Source organism: Prionailurus viverrinus, chromosome D3, assembly GCF_022837055.1.
Source record: "Prionailurus viverrinus isolate Anna chromosome D3, UM_Priviv_1.0, whole genome shotgun sequence".
In the NCBI taxonomy this organism is placed as follows: Eukaryota; Metazoa; Chordata; class Mammalia; order Carnivora; family Felidae; genus Prionailurus; species Prionailurus viverrinus.
The window spans coordinates 8774068-8795064 of record NC_062572.1 but is presented as its reverse complement, the minus strand read 5'-3'; the positions used below and the strand labels follow the sequence as shown (position 1 = coordinate 8795064).

The 20997-nt window shown below is 42.2% G+C and overlaps 1 protein-coding gene across 1 annotated transcript in view; it reads left to right on the top strand.

Moving 5' to 3' along the window:
• The first annotated feature begins 19575 nt into the window (after positions 1–19575).
• PPTC7 (protein phosphatase targeting COQ7) overlaps positions 19576–20997 on the top strand; it is a 37303-nt gene continuing 35881 nt past the window's right edge. The window contains exon 1 of the mRNA XM_047827722.1: positions 19576–20109. Within this exon, the coding sequence (XP_047683678.1) occupies positions 19887–20109 (223 nt within the window). The 5' untranslated portion in view covers positions 19576–19886. The remainder of the gene's footprint in view (positions 20110–20997) is intronic.

The window sequence follows — 20997 nt, the reverse complement described above, 5'->3', positions numbered from 1 at the left end:
ATTCAGTAGGCAATTTTATGACATCTTGCAAAGTTGAAATGAGGGCTACAATCAACTCAAATCAATTTTGCAAACCTTAGGAACATTGAAAGTTTTCATTTCACAGGTGACCCATTTCTGCCAGGCTTTTTTCATCTTTCAACCCAGAGGATCCTTTCTCCCTTCCTTCTCCTCTGCCTTTGGCAGGTTCCTTCATTAGGATGGAAAGACACAAGGAAGGCTAAGATCAATTTCCATATTTATCCAAAACTGCATCATTTGGGTTGCACATAAATGCTTGTGATTAAAAATGTCCATCTGTTTCTCTAGGATTACTGGCATTGAGAATTCCTTATAGTCTGTGCCAACGTTGGGAGGAATCAAGATAATTCAGCTTTTTGGAATTCTGAATTTGGAAGCTGCCTCATATGAGGAGGCTGAAAAACTAAAGACAGGAGTGGCTAGGTGGGAAAGTAGCTAAGGCTGACTTTTTTTTTTTCAATATATGAAATTTATTGTCAAATTGGTTTCCGTACAACACCCAGTGCTCATCCCAAAAGGTGCCCTCCTCAATACCCATCACCCACCCTCCCCTCCCTTAAGGCTGACTTTTTAAGGCAGAATTAGCCACTCTTTCTTGACCTTTGGTATGGTTTGGGGTACATTGGTTTCTAACCTGTCTAAAATTACGTATCCAGTTTTTCCTATTTTTATTCCATTTAGACAAATATTTTACAAATAGGGAGGCAGAACCATCAAGCTTTATAAAGGGACTGCTTAGCACCACAAGGAGTTAAGGCTATGTGAGGACAAAGGATTGACTCTACCATTTTGACTGAAGTGAACAGACCAGTAATTGATTTCTAAATCAACACCCAAGGGGAAAAAAAAATAATCCTCAGCTTCTCTCCTCCTCTCATTCCTCATGTGTCCAGTCAACCACCAGATGCTATTCTTGTTCTGGAACACTATGAGGACAGGAGGACTATTTGAGCAGACTTCACATTCTTGAAAAGTCCCAAATTTACAAGTTTGACCTTTCCTGAAAATGACGTAATAAATATGATCACAGACATACACTTACAGGAATGAAATAAGAATTCCTTGTTTACCAGACACTTAAAAAAAATGTTTATTTAGTTTTGAGAGAGAGAGACAGAGCACGAGCAAGGGGAGGGGCAGAGAGAGAGGGAGACACAGAATCGGAAGCAGGCTCCAGGCTCTGAGCTGTCAGCACAGAGCCCGACGCAGGGCTCAAACTCACGGACCACAAGATCATGACCTGAGCCGAAGTCGGACACTTAACTGACTGAGCCACCCTGGCTCCCCTACTAGACAATTTTAAACCTGCCTCCTACTAATGGACCATACTGTAGTTGGAATAAACCAGTTGGTTTTTTAAGAATCATTTTTAGTGTTATTATTTATGAATTGAAACACTTCAATCACAATGAAAGTTACAAGAAAGAATAGCACATACACCATGATGTGTACCATGATCAGGTTTGACATTTTGACATATGTACTCATATTTCTTTCTAGTAATTTTTAAGAGGGATAATTTATATACAGTATAAATCTCTTCGTATACAATTTTTGATGTACAGGTTTTTCTGACACATCAATGTACAGGGTTTTTTGGCATAGTGTTATAAATTTTAACAAACACATACAGTCATGTGACCACAATTACAATCAAGATGTAGAACAATTTGGGGTGCCCTGGTGGCTCCGTTGGTTAAGCGTCCAACTTCAGCTCAGGTCATGATCTCGCAGTTTGTGGGTTTGGGCCCGCATTGGGCTCTGTGCTGACAGCTCAGAGGCTGGAGCCTGCTTCAGATTCTGTGTCTCCCTCTCTCTCTGCCCCTACCCTGCTCATGCTCTCCCTCTTTCTCTCTCTCTCTCGAAAATAAACATGAAAAAAAGTTTTAAGATACAGAACAATTTTATCACCCTCAAAGTTTCCCTCATGCCCCTTTATAGTCAACCCCTCCCCCGGCCCAGCCTTTCATAACAGTGATCTATTTTCTGTCCCTAAGGTTTTCCCTTCTCCAGAATGTCACATCAATGGACTCATACAGCATGCAGCCATTTGGTCCTGGCTTCTTTCACTTAGCCTAATGCCTTTGAGATTTATCCATGTTGTTTGTATCAACAATGTAAAAACACATAACATTAAACTTACCATCATAGTAAATTTTAAGTTCAGTAATGTTGAGTGTTTTCACATTGTTGTGCAATAGATCTCTAGAACTTTTTCATCTTACAACACTGAAACTCTACTAATTCCCCTTCCCCTCCCCACAGCCCTTCATAACCACCTTTCCTTTTTCTGTTTTTGTGATTCTACTTTAGATACTTCATATAAGTGGAACCACACAGTATTTGTCCTTTTGTGACCGGCTTATTAAACTTAGCATATGTCCTGGAAGTTCATCCAGGTTGTAGCCTGTGACAGGATTTCCTTCTTTTTAAGCCTGTATAATATTTCATTGCAGGTATGTACTGCACTTCTTTTTTTAAAAAATTATCTGAGTGTAGTTGACACACAATGTTACCTTAGTTTCAGGTGCACAGCATAGTGACTGGACAAGTTTATATATTATGCTGTGTTTATAAGTGTAGCTACACCTGTTACCATACAACAGTATTATAATATCATTGTGTAGTCTTGGCACCCTGGTTGAAAATCATTTGACCATAGATGCAAGGGTTTATTTCAATCCACTCCTTTTTATTGCTGACAAGTATTCCATGATGGATATACCACCATTTCTTCATTCACCCGTTGAAAGTATTTGGGTCTTTCCAGTTTGGGCGATTCCAATTAAGTCATTATAAACACTCACATACAGATTTTGTGCGAGTATCTATTTTCATTTATCTTGGGAACATGTACCTAGGAGTCATGTTTCTGTGTTGTATAGTGGGTGTGTGTTTAATGTTATAAGAAATTGCCCAACTTTTTCCCAAAGCAACTGCACATTTTGCGTTCTCACCAGTAGCGTATGAGATTTCCTGCTGCTCCACATGCTCGTAAAAACTTGATATCATCAGTTTTGTTTTCATTTTTGTTTTTAGCTATTGTAATAAGTGCGTGGTGGTGTCTCACTGTGGCTTTATTAGTTGGCTTTTAATAAACTCAGTCATTTTGTGATCGCACAGATTCCATTACATTTTAATCTTGGGGCTGCCAGGAGCACTTGTTAAATGCTAGACGAAGAAATGAATTCTTTATTTTTCTGCAGGCGAAGAGCCGCAAGAAAAATGGAAGTGAGCTGGCCTCTTGGTGCAACTGAGGGGCACTGCTCTCTCCTCCCCCACTTCTATTTCTATGTCTGTGCTGTAAACATGTTTTCATCGTTGCCCTCAGGACCTACAGGTAGTTCTGCTTTTATTCACCCCTTACTGGAAGCCTGTTAGTGAATTCTTCTTGAGGAGAAGTCACTCTTCAATCTATTGTGCATGCATTACTTCTCAGTTAAAATCAAATTGAATTTTTTTTCAAGGTGCCTGGTTGGCTCAGCAGGTGGAGTATGTGACCCCTGATCTCAGGGTCATGAGTTTAAGCCCCATGTTGGGCACTGAGCTTACTTTAAAAAAATAGTAAAATGAAATTAATTTTTAAATTAAATGAACACAATGATAAAACAAAATTTTAAAGCCTATGTTCCCTCTCTTAACCTATTCTTATGTTCCATTAGGGGGAGCAATTGGAAAATAGGGCAAATATCCTTCCTTCCTGCCAGCTTTGCCCGGTGTCTACTGCTTAAACTAGACTTGAAAGCAAATTTTAAAGGTTTGAACATTTTCAAGTCTAAAATAAAATTAGACTCAAACAAATACTGTAGGCTTGTCCTACAGGAAGTGCTTACTTTCTAGAATTATTGAAAATATGTCACTCTTCTTAAAAATTGTTTAAAGGGATGGCACACCGGGGCGCCTGGATGGCTCAGTCGGTTAAGCGTACGACTTCAGCTCAGGTCACGATCTCGAGGTCCGTGAGTTCAAGCCCCGCGTCGGGCTCTGGGCTGATGGCTCAGAGCCTGGAGCCTGCTTCCGGTTCTGTGTCTCCCTCTCTCTCTGCCCCTCCCCCGTTCATGCTCTGTCTCTCTCTGTCTCAAAAATAAATAAACATTAAAAAAAAATTTTAAAGGGATGGCACAGAGGGAGACCAGTTGACTACATGGGTAGCTTCTGATGGCCACTGGTCACTGTGATCTGCAGGCTGGCCTTCCATTCTGACATTTCAGAAACAAAATCTTTTCAGATCAGCCCATCATTACTGGGTCATGGTAAGCAGATCTTCCAGAGATCAGAAGAAGAGATGTCCATTTATTGTTCTGCCTTATCCCTCAAATCTCACTTCCTCCAGGAGGCCCTCCTGCCCTGACCCACCAAGGAGACAGACCCTCACAAATTTCGGAGCAAGACCAGTTTGTGTTAATCTAATTCCATCTCTTATTAACTGGGTACTTAGCTTTTCCGATAAAATCCATCATGCTGATGTTTCTAATTAAAATCAAGACTATCAGGCGCTTGGCTGGCTCAGCCAGTGAAGTGTGTGATTTTTGATCTCTGGGTTGTAGGTTCCAGCCCCATGTTGAGTGTAGAGATTACTTAAAAATAAAATCTTTAAAAAACCAAAAAGTAAAAAAAAAAAAAAAAGTAAAAATAAATAAAATCAAGACTAGAGGGGTTTTACTTAAACACATTGATCTTGCATGTGTATTTCTTTTTTCCCATACCATAAAGGTTGGTTCTCAATAGCTCCAATATAGTTCATTATTTGATTTATCCCAAAAAATACACTTAGCACAGTGCTAAATCTCAGAATAACAATGTCAATATTATCGCTAAATACATGGTTATTGAAAAAACAGGAGAAAGGGCACCTGGGTGGCTCAGTTGGTTAAGCATCTGACTTCAGCTCAGGTCATGATCTCACAGTTCATGAGTTCAAGTCCCACATTAGGCTTGTTGCTGTCAACGCAGAACCCGCTTCAGATCCTCTGTCCCACTCTCTCTCTCTGCCCTCCCAAGCTCACACTATCTCTCTAAAATAAATAAACATTATTTATTTGTTTTTTTGTTTGCTTGTTTATATTTTAAAAACCCAGGAGATTTCTTTTTAGCTGCATGCTTTCATTTAATCCCTCTGTTTTTAGCATGTTGTCTCCACTCCTTTCTCTGAATGCTATCTCTAAACTTAGGGCTGCTCTGTTTGATGTTCTCCAAAGAATAAACACCTAATCTTCTACAAGAATCAGTGCAAGGAGTCACGGGAGAGGAATCTGAGATTATGTTATTGGAATCTTAGTGTATGTTACTGGTACAATTAATGCTCTGCTTTCACTCCCACCTCTCACCCCAGGTAGTTGGGACCTTCAATCCCTGAGCCCTTCTGGGGCTCAACAGCTGCGACTGGCTTGCTCCTCATTGGCATCTCCTTCTGCAAAACCTAGGGTTTTTCCACTCAGCCAAATCATCCATCCACTCTCTAGCCTCCAAAAAGGATTTGATATCTCTCGTGAGCAGTCATCAGCTCTCCGATTCTGTGTGGTAAGGTTAGACCTCTTTGATGCTTCTTTTACCATGTTAGTAGTGTTTCAGGAGAGCACAGAAATAAGTGGCCGGGTTCTGTCCATGTATTTCTGTATGTTTCATGTAAACATTTTCCATATCAGGTGTAGAGAGGTAGCATAGAAAAATGATTAAAAGTATACGTTATGGCCCCACGGTGTTTGGGTTCAGATCCCTAGTTCTGCTACTTGATAGCTGTGTAGTCTTGGGCATGCTTTCTATGCTCAGATTCGTCATCTATAAAATAGGGATAATAGTGATACCAGTCTCAAAATGGTGTGTGTGGCATGGTAATGGATGTTTATTAAGAACTCCAAAAGGTTACAAATGTTATTAAAGAAAGGGTACAGGTTTTCTTAATTGGAAAGGACAAAATGGGATGTCTGGTTGGCTCAGTCAACAGAGCATGTGACTCTTGATCTCAGGGTCATGAGTTCAAACCCCACGTTCCGCATAGAGCTTACCTTAAAAAAAAAAAAAAAAGGAAAGAGAAAATGATGTTGATTAATTCTGCCAAAAGCTAGAGGAGAACAATTAATTCTCTGGAAAATCTTGTCGTGAAGTTGACTGTATTTACCTTAGGGCTTTAGTGGCTTTGAATCCTGCAGATTCACTTTTTCCCTGCAGGTGGCAACCTTTGTCACCAAAACTTAGTTCCTCAGCTAGGGCTGACCCTGAGGGGGGAAATAAACCCTATAACTTTATTCTTTCATTCGTTTGATCATTTCCTCAGTAAGTATTTACCGAGTACCTACTGTGTGCCAGGAACCAGGGAAACAGTAGTGGTCAAGTACACACCAGCACTGCCTTCTCAAACTTATGGTTTGCAATAGCCCTGGAACTTACTTCAAAGAAGCTGAGAGGACCCTCCCTCCCCCCACATCCCTCTTCCAAGAAAACCTTCCATATGAATGTGCTTGGGTGTGCAAGCCCTAATTAGAGTTCTACTAAGAAACAGAATGTCCTCTGGAGCAAGAATGATGCTGTAAAGGACGTTACTTAACACCAATACTTTCTCAGGCCTTCTTGCACTTAAAGACTTTCCTAAGTCCCACCCTCCAATGAAAGGGTTGGGAGACTAAGAGGCATTGAGATAGTCACCAGTGCAGAAAGGGGTGTTGCAGTGTTGAAGTAGCTGGACGGGAGGATTTAGGAATTACAGGCCAAAGGTAACAACTCTCAAAGTGTCCCCCAAATTTTTAAGCCAGACATCTCCTTTTGAAGAAAACATTATCCAGAATTTGGAATTAAGACCAAAAGAGGGCGGCGTAGTTCTTTCCATGTTATCTGGGACATTGTTTAACAAGCCCACCCAAGGATGAATTCTCTAACAGGGGTCTGGAAACTTTTCTTATAAAGGTCTAAATAGTAAATATTTTAGGCTTTCAGGCTATATTCTCAACTATTCAACTCTGGTGTCTTAGCACTCTCATTGTACAGCAAAGGCAGCCTTAGACAATATGTAAAATGGCTATGGCTGTGTTCCAATAAAACTTTATTACAAATGTAAGCAGCAGGGCCAGATTTGGCCTTCTGGTCATATATATAAGACAAAGAATGTAACTTTTTTTGCCTAGCTATTTACTATTGGTTAAAGGCTCAGGTTTTTGTCTGGTAGAAAATTTCAAATCCTTTCTAACCAGTACAAAAAAATAAACTCTGAAATTTATAGTTTCTATTACCCTGTGGAGATTAACCAGTTTTGTATCTAAGTTTCCTACTTCTCAAAATGCTCTCTGAACCAGCTTTACTATATTACTGTCTCCTCTTTAACAAGTTAAATAAATTTTTGACGTTTATCCTGTATTTGAATGAGTCATGTTGTAACTTTTGACATTGTTATTTGTTATACTCTTGTTGTTCCCTAGCAATTATTGTTCCCTCATTATCATGGAGGGTAGCAAAGAAAGAATTTAGGAACTTCATCCTAATCTGTTGTCAAACTCAGAGAAGAGAAACCCCCTGTGGTAGGGGCAGAGTTTTTGTGTCTTTGGCAAGGAATTTTTTTAAAAGACCGTATCATTTCCCCCTGATTCCCCTTGGCATGAATACGGAACAATTCTTTATATTAACAAAAAATAGACTATGGGAGGATTCATTCTATCTTACCCAACCTCTGTTGACCTCTAGGATTTCACTTCCACATTTTAGTCCTGAAACCCTGGCTCCCGCAAATCTACTTTTTTAAAAAATATTTTTTATTTATTTTTGAGAGAGAGAGAGCAAGCAGGGGAGGGACAAAGAGAAAAGGAGACACAGAATCTGAAGCAGTTCCGGGTTCTGAGCTTTCAGCACAGAGCCCCGTGCAGGGCTCAAACTCACGAACCGCAAGATCACGACCTAAGCTGAAGTCGGCTGTTTAACCGACTGAGCCACCCAGGCACCCCTCAAATCTACTTTTTAAAGCAAGCTCCTCACCATGGTGTTATGAACTAAATGTTGATGTCCCTCAAAATTCATATGTTAACGCCCTAATCCCCAATGTTACTGAAATTGGAAACAGGGCTTTTAAGATGTAATTAAAGTTAAATGAGGTCATAAGGATGGTGATTATGGATGAGGTCATAGGCAAGCCACAAAGAGAGGCCTCACTAGAACCCAACCATGCTGGCACACTGATCCCAGACTTTCAGAACTGTGAGAAAATAAATGTCTGTTGTTGAAGCCACCCAGTTTATGATATTTTGCTATGGCTGCCAAAGCTAAGACATCACCAAATGTATTCCCAGCCCAGGACATTTACACTTGTTGTTCCCCCTGCCTGGAATGCGCTTCTTCCAGAATTATGAATGATTGGCTGTTTTTCCGCAATTTTCACTTAGGTTTCAGATGAAATGATACCTTTCAGAGTAGCCTTCTCTGCTCACCCTAATGTAGCCTCCCCACTGTAGTCATTTACCTGATCACGAGATCGTCTCTTTGCATGTCTATTGGACAATTGGCTTTTCTCTTTAGAAATGCCCTTCCTCAGGGCTCCTGGTTGGCTCAGTCAGTTGGGCATCCGGCTTTGGCTCAGGTCATGATCCCACAGTTCATGGGTTCGAGCCCTGTGTTGGGCTCTGTGCTAACAGCTCAGAGCCTGGAGCCTGGAGCCTGCTTCGGATTCTGTGTCTCCCTCTCTCTCTGCCCCTCCCCTGCTCACTCTCTGTCTCTCAAAAATAAATAAATGTAAAAAAAAAAAATTTTTTTTTAAAGAAATGCCTTTCCTCATTAAAAGATAAACTGAGTCACATTAAAAGTTTTAGAAGTTACTTGAACACAAATCCATTTGAATCAGGCAGCACCAAACCAGAAATGGTTAGGAGAGCTCCACCAACAGGAGCTAGGAGCAAGACTTCTGAGAGAAGACCAGGAAGCAAAGCAAAGCAATTACTTGATTGGCTGTACCTTAAGCGATTGCCTTATGTGAGAGAGCCCAGTTGGCTGTTTGTGCCTAGGTTTCAATTTCTTAACCTTGAGGCATTTACAGACTTAGCTTTTGGTTCACTTATATAGGCTGCTCGGGCACTAAGCCACCTCACTCTAATGGCTTCTTTGTTTAATTAATGTAACACCCCACTGGGCATTTTTCATATTTTTCTACTTTGTTATTGAGCTCTTTTTCTTTATTAATGTGAAGAAGTTCTTTATGTACTCTGGATACTAATCCTTTTTGACTTTATGCATTACAAATATCATCTCTCAGTCTATGGCTTATCTTTTTATTTAAAAACATTTTGGGGCTGGGGCGCCTGGGTGGCGCAGTCGGTTAAGCGGCCGACTTCAGCCAGGTCACGATCTTGCGGTCCGTGAGTTCGAGCCCCGCGTCAGGCTCTGGGCTGATGGCTCAGAGCCTGGAGCCTGTTTCCGATGCTGTGTCTCCCTCTCTCTCTGCCCCTCCCCCATTCATGCTCTGTCTCTCTCTGTCCCAAAAATAAATAAAAACATTGAAAAAAAAAAAATTTTTAAAAACATTTTGGGGGTAGTTGGCTGGCTCAGTTGGAAGAACATGCAACTCTTGATCTTGGGGTTATGAATTCAAGCCCCATATTTGGTGTAGAGATTACTTAAATAAATAAAAAACTTAAGAGAAATATTTTAATGATGGCTTCTGTTGTGTAGAAGCTTTAAAAAATGTTATCTGTGGTAAAATACGCATGACATGAAATTCCTGTTAATGGGTAAAATATGCATAACAAAATTCATGTTAATTTATGTTAACATAAAATATGTATAACATGAAATTAAGTGTACAGTGTACAGTTCAGGGGCATTAAGTACATTCACGTTGTTCTGCAACCATCACCACTGCCCATCTTCAGAACTCTTTTCATCTTGCAAAACTGAGACTCCATCTACATGAAAAAATAACTCCCCATGCCTTCCATCCTCCAGTCCATAGCAACCACCATTCTACTTTCTGCCTCTATAAATTTGGCTACTCTGAGTACCTCATGTAAGTGGAATCATATAGTATTTGTCTTTCTGTGTGTGGCTTGTCTCATTAGCATAATGTCTTCAAAATTCATCCATGTTCGAGCCTGCATCAGAATTCCCTTCCTTTCTAAGGCTGACTAATATTTCACTGCATGGAAAGACCACATTTTGTTTATCTGTTCATCCACTGATGAATACTTGGGTTGGCCCCATCTTTTGGCTATTGTGAATAATACGGCTATGAACATGGATGTGCAAATAACTGTTCAAGTCTCAGTTTTCAATTCTTTTGGGTATATGCTCACAAGTGGAATTGCTGGATCATATGGTAATTCTATGTTTAATTTTTGAGGAACTGTCGTACTGATTTCCACAGCAGCTATACCATTTTACATTGCCACCAATAGTGCACAAGGGTTCCCAATTCTCCACATCCCTGGTAACATTTGTTACTTTCCAGTTTATTAGAATAATGATAATAATATAATAATAAAAATAATTATTATTTTATAGTAACCATCCTAATGTGTGTGAGGTGCTATCTCTGCAGTTTTGATGTTCATTTCCTTAATGATTAGTGATGTTGAGCATTTTTGCCTGTGCTTATTGACCGTTTTGTATATCTTCTTTGGAGAAATGTCTGTTGAAGTCCTTTGCCCATTTTTAAATCTTTTTTTTCTTTTTGTTGTTGTTTAGTTGTGAGAGTTCTTTATATTGTATTATATTATAATCTAAAATATATATAGTATAAATATATATATTTATATAATTTAATTAATAATATAATATAATATAAATATATTTATATTATATTATATTATATTATATTATATTATATTATATTCCGGATATTAACTCCTTGTCATATATATTACTTGCATATATTTTCTCCCATCCCATGCTTGCCTTTTCACTCTGTTGATTACGATCTTTGATAAACATAAGTTTTAAATTTTGATTTAATCTAATTTATCTATTTTTTCTTTTGTTGCCTGTGCTTTTGGAGTCATAGCCAAGAAATCATCGCCAAATCCAATGTCGTGAAGCTTTTCCTCCATATTTTCTTCTAAGAGTTTTAGAGTTTTAGCTCTCATGTATAGGTCTTTGATCCATTTTGAGGAAATTTTAACATTTAACATAATCAAATCGGTCAATTTTTTTTTAATTTTTAAAAATGTTATTTTTATTTATTTTGAGAGAGAGAGAGAGAGAGAGAGAACAAGCAGGGAAGGGGCAGAGAGAGGGGGAGAGAGAAATCCCAAGCAGGCTCTGCACTGCCAGCGCATAGCCTGATGTGGGGCTCAGACTCATGACCATGAGATCATGACATGAACTAAAACCAAGAGTCAGATGCTTAACTGACTGAGCCACCCAGGTGCCACTGATCAAAATTTTTCTTAACAATGTGTGTATTTTTATATATTATTGAAGTCATCATTTCCTAACTCAATATTCTATATTTTCTTCTATAAAGCTTTAAAGATTTGCTTTTGACCCCTGGAATTTACTCTTGTATATTGTGTGAGTTAGGGGTCCAGTTTAGTTTTTTTTTAATTTTTCCAAAGGGATAACCAATGTCCTCACATCATTTAAAAATAATTTTTTTCCTGGGGCACCTGGCTGACTCAGTCGGTGGAGCATGCAACTCTTGATCTTGGGGTTGTGGATTTGAGTCCCACGTTGGGTTTAGAGAGTGCTTAAAAATAAAATCTTTAAAAATAATAAGTACCATTTCCCCCATTAATCTGTAATATTACCTCAGCTTCCTCTCAAGTTTCCATATATGCATGAGTCTCTTCTCCCTCTTAATACTTGCCTAGCTGAGCCTTCAAAAACTCATTTCCCTTTCATATCTATCTGGTCTACTAAGCTCACAGTTCTAGCTTTAAAAAATCTCCGCCTTACTCCATCCAGTTTAGTAAGCCAGTCCTTTATTTGTCTGTCACTCTTCCGCTGGTTCTGTTCCGGTAGTATGACAGAAGCATATTTTTAAAAACAACCTCATCCCTCCCTGATTTCCTCAGCAAACCTGTTTCCCAGAGACAAAATCTTCTGGGTATAAGCTTCATTAACTGCCTTCTTAGCTGTTAGGTTTTCATTAGCATTCTCTACCTCAACCCATAAAGAAACATTATCTCCTGTTTAATAGGGGCCCTGTTCTTTTTCTTTGTTTTCATTAATAAAATATACCCCCCATTCTATGGGTAAAGTTGAAGTCTGAGCTCCCTAAAGCCAAAGCCATGATCAAGGTTTATGTAATGAACAAAGCAAAGCTATTCTGGGATCTCAGTAGTGAAATGAGTCTTACCAGCATGTGACAAGCCAAATGTTAAGAAATCAGCCCCTCTGTGGGTCTTGTTCATGGCCCTGAATGAAACTCAGAACAACCTACAGAAGAACAGATTTGGGGCTATTAACTTTGTGGTGTCCACCTACACCCTGCATTTGTGCTGCCAGGAGGCTACAATCACACAAACGAGCTCTGCCGACCCTGTATAATTTAGCTGCCTCTGCTGTTTTAAAGTTTAGCTTAAAGCTTTGCTGAAAGACATAATACAAGAAGCAAAAACTGTCTGCCCACCAGAGCCTAAATGTTTGGAGACTAAAGTTCTGCCCTCTTTAAGGTAAGCCTTTCCTGGGACAAAAAGATTTTTTTCCAGTGGCCTAATCCCTGTCCCCGCCACCTGCTGAGGTCAAAGCTGTGCTCACATGGGTTAGGTCAAGGCCTGCCCCAGCGGCCCTTGTACTCAGGCCCCTGCCAGTTAAAATCCTGCCAAACAACTGTAGCTGTCACAAACTGCCCAGGTCAAAAACCCACTTGACCCACAATTACCTTTAAGCCTAGGGCCCTGACTGCACCAGAAACCTGATCGCCATGTGCTATTTTAGCCCCCCAAATGTCAGTCGGCATGCCCGCCCCTCAAAGTTTTCCGAAAAGAAAACTAACATGTTGGGGGTTTATGGGGTGATAATTAATTATACCCTTCTCAGCCTTTCCAAATTCTAAACCCACTAAGAAGGAGATGTATCAATCAGGCTGCCGGGGCTCAAAAGTATCAGCTTTATAAGGCTGATTGGAGAATGTGTCTTCATTGTGCACTCAGTTCCCCCTCCGGATTACATTGATTCACCTGATCCCGGGCTGGATTACTGCAAGCCTCCTCCAGAGGGACAGGTTCCCAAAGGTGGAGGAGGAAACACGAGTACCCCAGAGTCAGGCCACAGCAAGAAAGAAAAAAAGAGAAAGGGACTGGGCAACATGCTCAGCATCTTCTCCCAAACACACTGATCAGACCAATCACTCCTCACCCCATGGAAGGAGCTTTTCCTTCACTAGTTTTTCTAATGAGAAGTGGGAGCTCCTCCTCCTCTATGTAAATAAGCAGAGGATAAGTTCTCTTCTCACAGTTGTCTTGGGTTGAGGACTTATTCTCAGTTCAATCAATGTAGCCATGGTACCTGGATCACATGATGTGCTTGTCAGGATTCACCGTATTGCAAGCTAAACTCAAAGTGACTTAAGCAAAACAGGGAATTAACGCGAGTTCCTTTTTCAGGTAAAGCTGGATTCAGGGGTTTGCTCAATGTCCCCAGGCCTCCATTTCTTACCATCTGTAGGCTCTGCTTCTCTTTGTATTACTGCCTTTATTCTCAGGCTAGCTCCTCCTAGGTAGTGGCAAGAATGGCCATCCACAGCTCCATTCTTGCAGTCTCACCACCTTACAAACCCTGGTGAGAATTTCTCCTTCTTAATACTTCCAGCAAAATTCCATAGTGGAATTTCATTGACCCACTTTGGGTTACGTTGCCTTCACTCTGGACTAATCACTGTGACCAAGAGAATGTACTGTTCTGATTGATGATACCTGGGCCATGCGTCCACCGCTGGTCCAGGTCCACCCAGTCTGCACGAACCAAGGGGGTGTTGGAGTGCACCTCCAAGGAAAATCAAAATACCATTATCAGAGAACGGATTCTAGGTGGGAAAAACATGACCGTCGCACATAATGCAAAGCAGGGTAACTTCAATGAAAAGAACAGCCTGTGGCTAGTTCCTTCAAAGAGCTTTACAGGGCAGGCGCCAAGAGTTTCCTGGACACCTCTCCTGTTCACCCCGTCTCCACCCATTAACTTCATATGGGATGAACATGCTGCTTGCTCCCTTTCCTTAACTGTAAAATAAGTTGCTTGTTTAATGTGATCTCTAAAGTTCTTTTATTCAACAGCATTCACCAATTTGATTTATTTAGCATCTATATACATGCCAGGCACTGTTCTGGACATGTGAGTAAAAAAAAAAAAAATAGACAAAATCCCCTGCTTTCCTGGAACTTACATTTTAGTCAGTGGGGGAGCCAAACATTAAACAAAATAAGTAAGTCCTACATGCTATGAAGGAAACTGCAGGTGGGACTCTTGGGTCGTCCCATGGTGACGTAGTCACAGCAGATGGTATAGGTAAAGCACATGGCAAGTGTTCAGTCTATGGTATCTATTATTTTCACTCTATTATTCTTTTCATCACTCTTGGTTTTTATTATTTTATTATAATTCTATTATTATTTTTTACTTTATTATTACTACTGGCATATTAAAAGCATTGGGTGACCCCTTGGTGTCTCCAGCATTAAGAACCCTCAGCTTAGGGGGCACCTGGGTGGCTCAGTCGGTTGAGCGTCCGACTTCGGCTCAGGTCATGATCTCACAGCTCATGAGTTTGAGCCCCACGTCGGGCTCTGTGCTGACAGGTCGGAGCCTGGAGCCTGCTTCTGATTCTGTGTCTCCCTCTCTCTCTCTGCCCCTCCCCCACTCATGCTCTGTCTCTCTCTCTCTCTCTCTCTTTCTCAGAAATAAACATTAAAAAAATGTTAAAAAAAAAAAAAGAACCCTCAGCTTAGGATATAAGGCCCTCTGCCATAGGTCCTAAACTATTTTTTTACTAAACTTTTTTTTTTTACTTTATTTGTTTATTGTGAGAGAGAGAGAGGGGGGAAGAGAATCCTAAGCAGGCTCTGCCCTGACAGTGCAGCCCCTATGTGGGGCTCGAACTCATGAACTGCAAGATCATGACCTAAGCTGAAACCAAGAGTCAGATGCCTAACCAACTGAGCTACCCAGGCGCCCCAGGTCCTAAACTATTTTTTAAATTGAGATGTAACTCACATACTATAACATTCCCCGTTTAAAGTGTACGGTTCAATGCTTTTTAGTATATTCATAAGGTTGTACAACCATCACCACTATCTAATTCCAGAACATTTTCATTACCCCAAAAAGAAACCCCACACCCATTAATAGTCACTTCCCATTTCTCCCACACCCTAGCCTATGGCAACCACTAATCTGCTTTCTGTCTCTATGGGTTTGCTTACTCTGGATATTTCATATAAATAGAATCCTACAACATGTGGTCTTTGGGGACTGGTTTCATCATGTTTTCAAGGGTCATCCATGTTGAGGTATGTATTAGTGCTTCTCTCCTTTAATGGCTGAATGGTTCCTAAACTACTTTCCTAGCCCCATTTTTCATTTTTCTTCACTCAAACCCTAAGGTTGAGCTGCACTGGATTACTTGTCCTTCTCCATACTCTGCTTTTGTTTTCTTTCTTTCTTTCTTTCTTTCTTTCTTTCTTTCTTTCTTTCTTTTTTAATGTTTATTTTTAAGAGAGAGAGCGCCAGCAGAGGAGTGGGACGGGGAGGGGCAGAGAGAGAGGGAGACACAGAATCCAAAGCAGGCTCCAGGCTCCAAGCTGTCAGCACAGAGCCTGATGCGGGGCTTGAACCCACAAACTGTGAGATCATGATCTGAGCGGAGTCGGGCGCTCATCCAGCTGAGCCACCCAGGAGCCCCTTTTGTTTCATTTCCTGCCCCTCCTCAGACCTCTCTCTGTGCATTCACACCTCTCACAAATGTCACCTCTTCACAAAGTGCCCTGAGTGTTCTCCCTCCCCCCACAAAGGGTCCCATTTTCCTCCCCATGCTCCTTTTTTTATTTCAACCGATGATGCTTATTTTTTCTATATATTTACTTAACTTTAACCCTCCTACTCCACTGTGGTTGCCATGAAGGCACTAACTTTTTAAAATCCCTTTCCCACAGCTTCAAATGTAACAAGTGCTCATCAAATATTTGCTAACTTGCATGGCATTGGTATAACCCAGTGGTTCTAAACTGGGGACAGTTTTGTTCCCCAGGGGACATTTAGCAATATCTGGAGAGCTTTTTGGTTGCCCTAACTAGGAGGTGAGGTGTGCTACTGACATCTAGTAGATAGAGGTCAGGGTTGCTGCTAAGCAGCTTCCAATGCACAGGGTAGTCCCCTACACACCGCCCCCCTCCCCCACTAACACACACACCAAAAAAATTATCTGGCCTTAAATGTCAATAGTGGCAAAGTTGAGAAACATTGCCACAAACTAATTAATGCTCCTTTTGAATAGGTTAGCAAAAAGAAGTTAGGAGAGATCAGTGTATGACTTTGGCAGAAAATCTTATTAAAGAATTTTTTTTCTTTTTTTAGGAGCTGAGGGTAACTCCAGTGCAAACCTCTTTCCTAATGCCATAGTAGGTGCCCTGGGAACACAGATGGTATTTTCACCACTTGTTCGCCTTTGAGAGTGACAACTGACCTCCCAGGAATCTTTGAAGTGCTAGGAATGTAATTCTGTTAAGGAAGAAAACTCAGGGATTTTTAAATCTATCAAAATGTCAAAAGTGAATAGTACTTCTGGGGGAGGGCAGAGGAAGGTGTTTTTTTAAAGTACCCTCTTCTGGGGGTGCCTGAGTGGCTTAGTCGGTCAAGCATCTGACTTTGGCTCAGGTCATGATCTTGGGGTCTGTGAGTTTGAGCCCCGCACTGGGCTCTGTTCTGATAGCTCAGAGCCTGGAACGTGTTTCAGATTCTGTGTCTCCCTCTCTCTCTGCTCCTTCCCCACTTGCGCTCTCTCTCTCTCTCTCTCTCTCTCTCAAAAATAAATAAACATTAAAAAAAATTTAAAGTATCTTCTTCTGGCTTCCCCATGATGGTGAAACTTTTCAGATCTATCTCTGGAATAAATGATTCAAGGGAACCTGAGGCCTTGTCTCCTCTCCTTTCTAAAAACTGCAAAGGAGTTTTGAGAAAGGATTCTGTTCACATTGTGCTCCAGTGAGCAACTCACTTGCAGGAAACTCATTTGCAGGAAACTCAAGGCACCCGTATCATTTAACTGAACACAGCAGCCCCATCAGAGCAGAGGTTACCAGCTTCAGAGGCACTCATCTCATCCAACCGGTTCTTGGGAGTGACACGGAAATTAGATAATATATGCTCTGAAAATGAAAGGTAGGACAGTCTGAAGGAGTTTGACGAGGCAAGGAATAGGGGTTGACGTGCTATTTTAAAAAGTTTGTCCTTGGGGTAGAATTACCTGACAGCCCGGCTGGGATTTGGTAGTGGTGTGTGTCGTTGAAAGAACAACCTTTAGCACAGCTGGCATAGACATAAATGCCAAGCAGAGGATCCACAAGACTCTACCCCCTCTTCTGGACGTGCTCCAATTCTTGTGGGCCATAAAGAATAGTAAGGCGGGACTGCGTTCTTGGAATCGCCGTATCTTTTATCCAGCAAATGAACTTTTATTTCGTCTGCATAGTTGACAAAATGCCCTTGCTATGTGAAGTGATTTATTCAGTCCAATTTTTACGAAAACCCTTAAGGACAGAAACATATAGAGTACTCGGCACACCGAAACACAGAAGTGTTTAATGATGACAGTAATTAGGATAATGCAACGATGTGCTTTGAGTGAATGTTTGGCAGGACTTTAGATATATTAAGAATCACTTAAATATATATATTATATACTTTTTATATTTTATATATAAATATAAAAATATATATTATATTATAAAATATATATATTATAAAAATATATAAAATATCTATATATATATAAAAGATATATGTATAAATATATATATATAAAGATAGATATATATAAAGATATATAAAAAAGAGTCACTTAAAGAATGAAATGGGAGTCCCCAGAGTAACTGCAGTTCTGTCAAAAGTGAATTGGAAGAAGACCAACGCATCTGAGTGATATTTATGTTTTAATAAAATTAAAAATTATTCCAAATTGGATCACTTGCCTCAAATCTCAATTTTCTTTTGTAACCACCCTTCAATCATTCTTGTATTCAATGTTATTTTTTATATTATTTATGGTTTCTATTCAATTATTTCCTCTTTTATTCAACATGCAATTACAAACTCCCTACCATGTGCCAGGCTTTACATTGGATTCTAATAATACAATGGCAAATGATTCTTGGCCTTGAAATTTTAGCAAATAGAACTATTCATTCATTCTTTCATTCATTTACTGAAGTATCCACTGTGTGCGCATACATTCTGGGTATACAGCAACAAAGAACATAGGACCCTGAGATAATAAAATTACATTCTAGTGAGTAGAAGGAAGAGCAAGAGCAAAGGTCCTGAAGCAGCTGTGAGCATGGCGAGAGCCCAGCTAGTGAAGGGGACATGGCACCAAATGGGATGGAGAGGTACCCAGAGCTAGATTATGTATGGTACGGTATGTAATCTGGCATGGTGTGTAATCTGTACGTGCATACACACATACAAACATATTGCACATATTGGGCGAGCTAACCTTTCCATTAGATTACAAACTCGCCGTTAAATTTAGTTATTTAACCTAAATAATTTCACAAGAAGTGTGTTAATAGTCAAACTTTGGAGAAGCCTACTGTGCTGTTTTTATTAGGGGTGGGCTGAGAGCTTGATAGAAAAAAGTAAAAGAACTGCCTTTCTTGCCAAGGGCTGTCCTTCTGAAGAGAAGAGGTAGCAGCCATAGAAGGAGAAAGGAGAGACCTCATCTTTGCAAGTCTTTGGCACTGCACCTCTTCTGGGCAACTCAAGCTAGAGGTCAGAAGACCTGCTCATACAGGTGGGCCCTCAAGATAATTAAGATTTGGGGCAAAGAAGTTTGGGGCTTGGAATTTTTTTATTACCAAATTGGCAGAACCATTTGCAAAGTCTGAAACACTTCTATATAGCCATATCTACAGTGACCATTTTTTTATCTACATCACTATCTTCTCATTCAACCCCTAGTCTAATAAGGACAGTAACATCTCCCCGAATTTTCCTAAATAATATGCAAAACGGCTCTTATTTCCAGATTTCTGCCTCTTAACCCTTCCAGTATATAAATTCTGGAGATGTCACTAGAGTAGTATTATGTGACCTGACTCCAGTTTCTTTTGGATTTTTCTTTTAAGGGATGGTGGCGTTATTTAAAACAATAGCCTTTAAAATACGTGGTTAAAACAGGGAGGAAACTTTCAAACAGCCCATCTGTAATTCTCAGTAAATGAATTTAGGTCCCGCGTCTGGGGAATCCTCAAACGTCCTGGATGGTAGGCAGTGAAGTAAACAGAGACTACAACTCCCAGGAGACATTGTGTCCACTCCCTCTGCGCACGCTCGACCTCAAAGGCAGCCTGAGGCACGGGGCCCGAGAGGGCGTGGCTTGGGCCCGAGCCGCGAGCCGTGGGCGGGGCTGTAGGCGTGGCCACGGGGGGAGGGCGGCGCTGCCGGCGCGGCCCGGAACACGCTAGTGGAGCGGAAGATGGCGGCGGCAGCGGTGGCTGCAGCCGGGACCCCAGTCGGGCTGAGGCGGAGGAGCCGCCGGCTCTGACCTCGCTCTGGCTCCGGTGCGCGCGGCGCAGCGTGTGCGAGGCCCCGCGCGTCGGGCAGGGGCGGCGCCGGCGGCTGTGCGCCGCCCTGAGGAGCGCTCCGGCAGCGGCGCTGCTGCGGCTGAAGAGAGAGCCGGCTCCGGGCCTCCGCGTCCTCCTGCTCCCCGGGCCCCCCGCCTCCTCGGGGGGGCGGCGGCGGCGATGTTCTCGGTCCTCTCGTACGGGCGGCTGGTGGCCCGCGCCGTCCTCGGCGGCCTCTCGCAGACCGACCCCAGGGCCGGTGGCGGCGGCGGCGGTGACTACGGGCTGGTGACGGCCGGCTGCGGCTTCGGCAAAGACTTCCGTAAGGGCCTTCTCAAGAAGGGCGCGTGCTACGGGGACGACGCGTGCTTCGTGGCCCGGCACCGCTCAGCGGACGTGCTCGGTGAGTCCCCGGCTCGGGTCCCCCCGTCTCAGCCCCGGATCCGCCTCCTGGGGACTTCCCTGCTCCGGGCTTTCCCCAGTTCTCCGGGCGGTGAGAGGAGCCCGAGAGCCAGTAGTAGCTGCAGGGAGGGAGCGCTTACTATGTGCCAGGCGCGATGCCAAGCGCTCCAAGGTGCGTTTTCCGTTGGAACAACCCCCATTTTAGAGATGAGGAAACTGAGCCGCAGAGCGGTCGAGCTCTGTGCTCAAGGTCACCCAGCCTGAGATGTGACCAGTTTGTCCGAGTCCAGAACCGCACTGTTTAGTCACTTGGCTCTGCTAGTCCCGACGACCTCGTCCCTTCCCCCGGAGACACCTGCAGACTCCTAACCTCGCTCTTGTTCCCTCCCTGCTTCCTCCCTCTGCGTGCCCCGGAGATCTCTGATTCTTCGCGTACTCCTGACGCCGCAGCCTGTCCACGGGCTGCGGGATCCAGAGCGGACTGTCGCGAGCCCCAGACAGCCCGGCCGCATTCTTTGACCGCCTCGATGGTGACCAGATCTCCATCCTTTTCGGAGTCTCGCAGGCGGTGGCGGTGGCGCTGGCCTGGTGAAAAAACACTCGCAGTACCTTCTCCCAAACTGATCTTGCCCGCTTGAGGTCACTTGGGGTGGAAGAGAATCTCCTTGACCCAAAATAGAATGGTCGAACCTTCTTCAAACTGCAGCCAAGAAAGCCTTGAGAAATTGGTTCAAGGCTTTTCAGGCCACAGGTGCTTCCGAAGGGCCTGTTCCAGTTACACCTTTGGGGACGGGAGACTAGCGTGAGAACTTACAGAAAGGGCTAGATATAATTCACAAGCAATCAGAAAGTTTGTCATAACGTACGTCTTTGGAGACAATGTGTATGC